This window comes from Eriocheir sinensis, unplaced genomic scaffold (assembly GCF_024679095.1).
Source record: "Eriocheir sinensis breed Jianghai 21 unplaced genomic scaffold, ASM2467909v1 Scaffold979, whole genome shotgun sequence".
Taxonomy (NCBI): Eukaryota; Metazoa; Arthropoda; class Malacostraca; order Decapoda; family Varunidae; genus Eriocheir; species Eriocheir sinensis.
In genome coordinates this window covers 62,501-65,000 of record NW_026112362.1, presented here as the reverse complement: position 1 = coordinate 65,000, position 2,500 = coordinate 62,501, and the positions used below count along the sequence as shown (strand labels likewise).

Genomic DNA, 2,500 nt, shown 5'->3' with positions numbered 1-2,500 from the left:
GGTAATTCCTGTCTTCCTGCCTGCATGTAGTCCCCACATATTCCCTACTCGTGCACCCGCCAGTTGAAATAAGTTAAGAGAGAAATCAAAGCCCCCCAATCAATTGATATGAGATTATGAAGCAGAAGGATATGTGGGAAAGGCAACAAGCCAGTGATCCTCCTCCCCCCCTGCCCGCCCCAGTGTCTGTCTAAACTCTCTCCCGGAAAGTGACTTTGGCCCTGAAAAGGGCCTAGATATAGTGTGAGCAGATTGTAGTACTCAGACGCTTAGGCACGCTCGCCGCGAATGCGACGGGCCAGCTGGATGTCCTTTGGCATGATGGTGACACGCTTGGCGTGGATGGCGCAGAGGTTGGTGTCCTCGAAGAGACCGACGAGGTAGGCCTCGGAGGCTTCCTGCAGAGCCATGACGGCAGAGGACTGGAAGCGGAGATCGGTCTTGAAATCCTGGGCGATCTCGCGCACCAGACGCTGGAAGGGCAGCTTCCTGATGAGGAGCTCGGTGCTCTTCTGGTAGCGGCGGATCTCACGGAGGGCCACGGTCCCGGGCCTGTAGCGGTGAGGCTTCTTGACTCCTCCGGTGGCCGGGGCCGACTTGCGAGCGGCCTTGGTGGCCAGCTGCTTGCGGGGCGCCTTGCCACCGGTGGATTTCCTGGCAGTCTGCTTGGTACGGGCCATGGCTACGGACGAACAGAACAGTTGAGTCTGCCAGCCGTTTCTGGTTTTTATAGTTTTTGGCGGCCGGGGGAGGAGCGGTGGTCCGGTCCGCCGCGTCCTGCGCGTGCGCCGCCTCCTAGTCCCGCGCTTGCCCGCCCCCGTCAGGCAGTGCATCTATCTAGCCCTATTGGAGGAATTTAGGGGTCTCTTGGAGCTGTCTGCATATGCTAGAGCCTAGTACCGTGTGGAGGCTCACCCAACGTCACTGGGCCGTCCGGAAGTAGACGGCAGGAGCCAGCCTATCGCCCAAAGACCCACCACCGCCGCCTCTGGCTCTGCATATATAGAGCGAACGCTGTGGCAGCCCAACACTCACTCCACTGTTGAGCTACCCACCTGAACCATGACTGGCCGCGGCAAGGGAGGCAAGGGACTCGGAAAGGGAGGCGCCAAGCGTCACCGCAAGGTTCTTCGGGACAACATCCAGGGCATCACCAAGCCGGCCATCCGTCGTCTGGCGCGCCGTGGCGGTGTGAAGCGCATCTCCGGGCTCATCTACGAAGAGACCCGTGGTGTGCTCAAGGTGTTCCTGGAGAACGTCATCAGGGATGCCGTCACCTACACTGAGCACGCCAAGCGCAAGACCGTCACCGCCATGGACGTGGTGTACGCCCTCAAACGCCAGGGCCGCACCCTGTACGGCTTCGGTGGTTAATGCCGCTGCCTGAGCGAGCCCGACCTAACCCACCCACCCCGGACCTCTTTGAGGTCCACATTCTTATTCACTAAGAGAATAGTAGCACACATTTTACTTCAGTTATATTTCCTTTTTTTCTTTCTTTCTTTCTTTCTTTCTTTCTTTCTTTCTTTCTTTCTTTCTGTTTCCTCCCTCCCTCCCTCCCTCCCTCCTGCCTAATGATGGTTCACACCTCCGCCCACTGCTCCCCATCCACCTCATTTGACACTAGTTTGTTTGTTTCCTCAATCCCATCTTTTCCCTCCCTCCCTCCCTCCCTCCCTCCTGCCTAATGATGGTTCACACCTCCGCCCACTGCTCCCCATCCACCTCATTTGCCACTAGGAAGCTCCAATTTGTTTGTTTCAGTTCTTACAGAAACATCATTTTGCCATAATTTCCCCTGTCCCTGTCAATTCTTTGTAAAATCAGTAACAGCATATTTATGAAAAGAGAGAGAGAGAGAGAGAGAGAGAGAGAGAGAGAGAGAGAGAGAGAGAGAGAGAGAGAGAGAGAGAAAACTATTTGGGAAAATCTATACAAAAAAAAGCGACGTCTTGAAGGGAACAGGAAAATAACTAGAGGAAGAATGACATAGAAAGGTTAAGAAAGAAAGACAAAGAAAAAAAGGAGGAGAAAAAGAGAAAGACGGCAAATATATAGACAGAGAGAAAGAAGCCTCCCCTTCTTGATCCACTCCTTCTATTGTCTCTTGGAATGTGCAGGAGTGTGTAGGAAAGCAAGGGTAGGGTTAGAGGGTGAGGGACAAGCTCAGAGCGACCTTTGAAAGGGAAAGGCTGAGGAAGTGGGAATCTCCCTCTCCCTCCTCCTCCTCCTCCTCCTCCTCCTCCTCCTCCTCCTCCTCCTCCTCCTCCTCCTCCTCCTCCTCCTTCTTCTTCTTCTTCTTCTTCTTCTTCTTCTTCTTCTTCTTCTTCTTCTTCTTCTTCTTCTTCTTCTTCTTCTTCTTCTTCTTCTTCTTCTTCCTCTTCTTCTTCTTCTTCTTCTTCTTCTTCTTCTTCTTCTTCTTCCTCTTCTTCTTCTTCTTCTTCTTCTTCTTCTTCTTGTTCTTCTTGTTTCTCGTTGTCGTCCTCATCATAACGTTGCG

The 2,500-nt window shown here is 53.2% G+C and overlaps 2 protein-coding genes across 2 annotated transcripts; one reads left to right on the top strand and one right to left on the bottom strand.

Moving 5' to 3' along the window:
* Nucleotides 1-214: 214 nt before the first annotated feature.
* Nucleotides 215-833, bottom strand: LOC126995082 (histone H3-like). The gene has a single exon (XM_050854370.1). It carries the CDS (start codon nucleotides 831-833, stop codon nucleotides 270-272), a length of 564 nt encoding a protein of 187 aa, XP_050710327.1. The 3' UTR covers nucleotides 215-269.
* A 222-nt stretch (nucleotides 834-1,055) lies between these two features.
* On the top strand, nucleotides 1,056-1,821 carry LOC126995084 (histone H4). The gene has a single exon (XM_050854371.1). It carries the CDS (start codon nucleotides 1,063-1,065, stop codon nucleotides 1,372-1,374), a length of 312 nt encoding a protein of 103 aa, XP_050710328.1. The 5' UTR covers nucleotides 1,056-1,062; the 3' UTR covers nucleotides 1,375-1,821.
* Nucleotides 1,822-2,500: the final 679 nt, after the last annotated feature.

Coding starts and splice junctions, on each gene's coding strand:
- LOC126995082 (XM_050854370.1), bottom strand. CDS start 833: ATGCACTGCCTGACGGGGGCGGGCAAGCGCGGGACTAGGAGGCGGCGC.
- LOC126995084 (XM_050854371.1), top strand. CDS start 1,063: ATGACTGGCCGCGGCAAGGGAGGCAAGGGACTCGGAAAGGGAGGCGCC.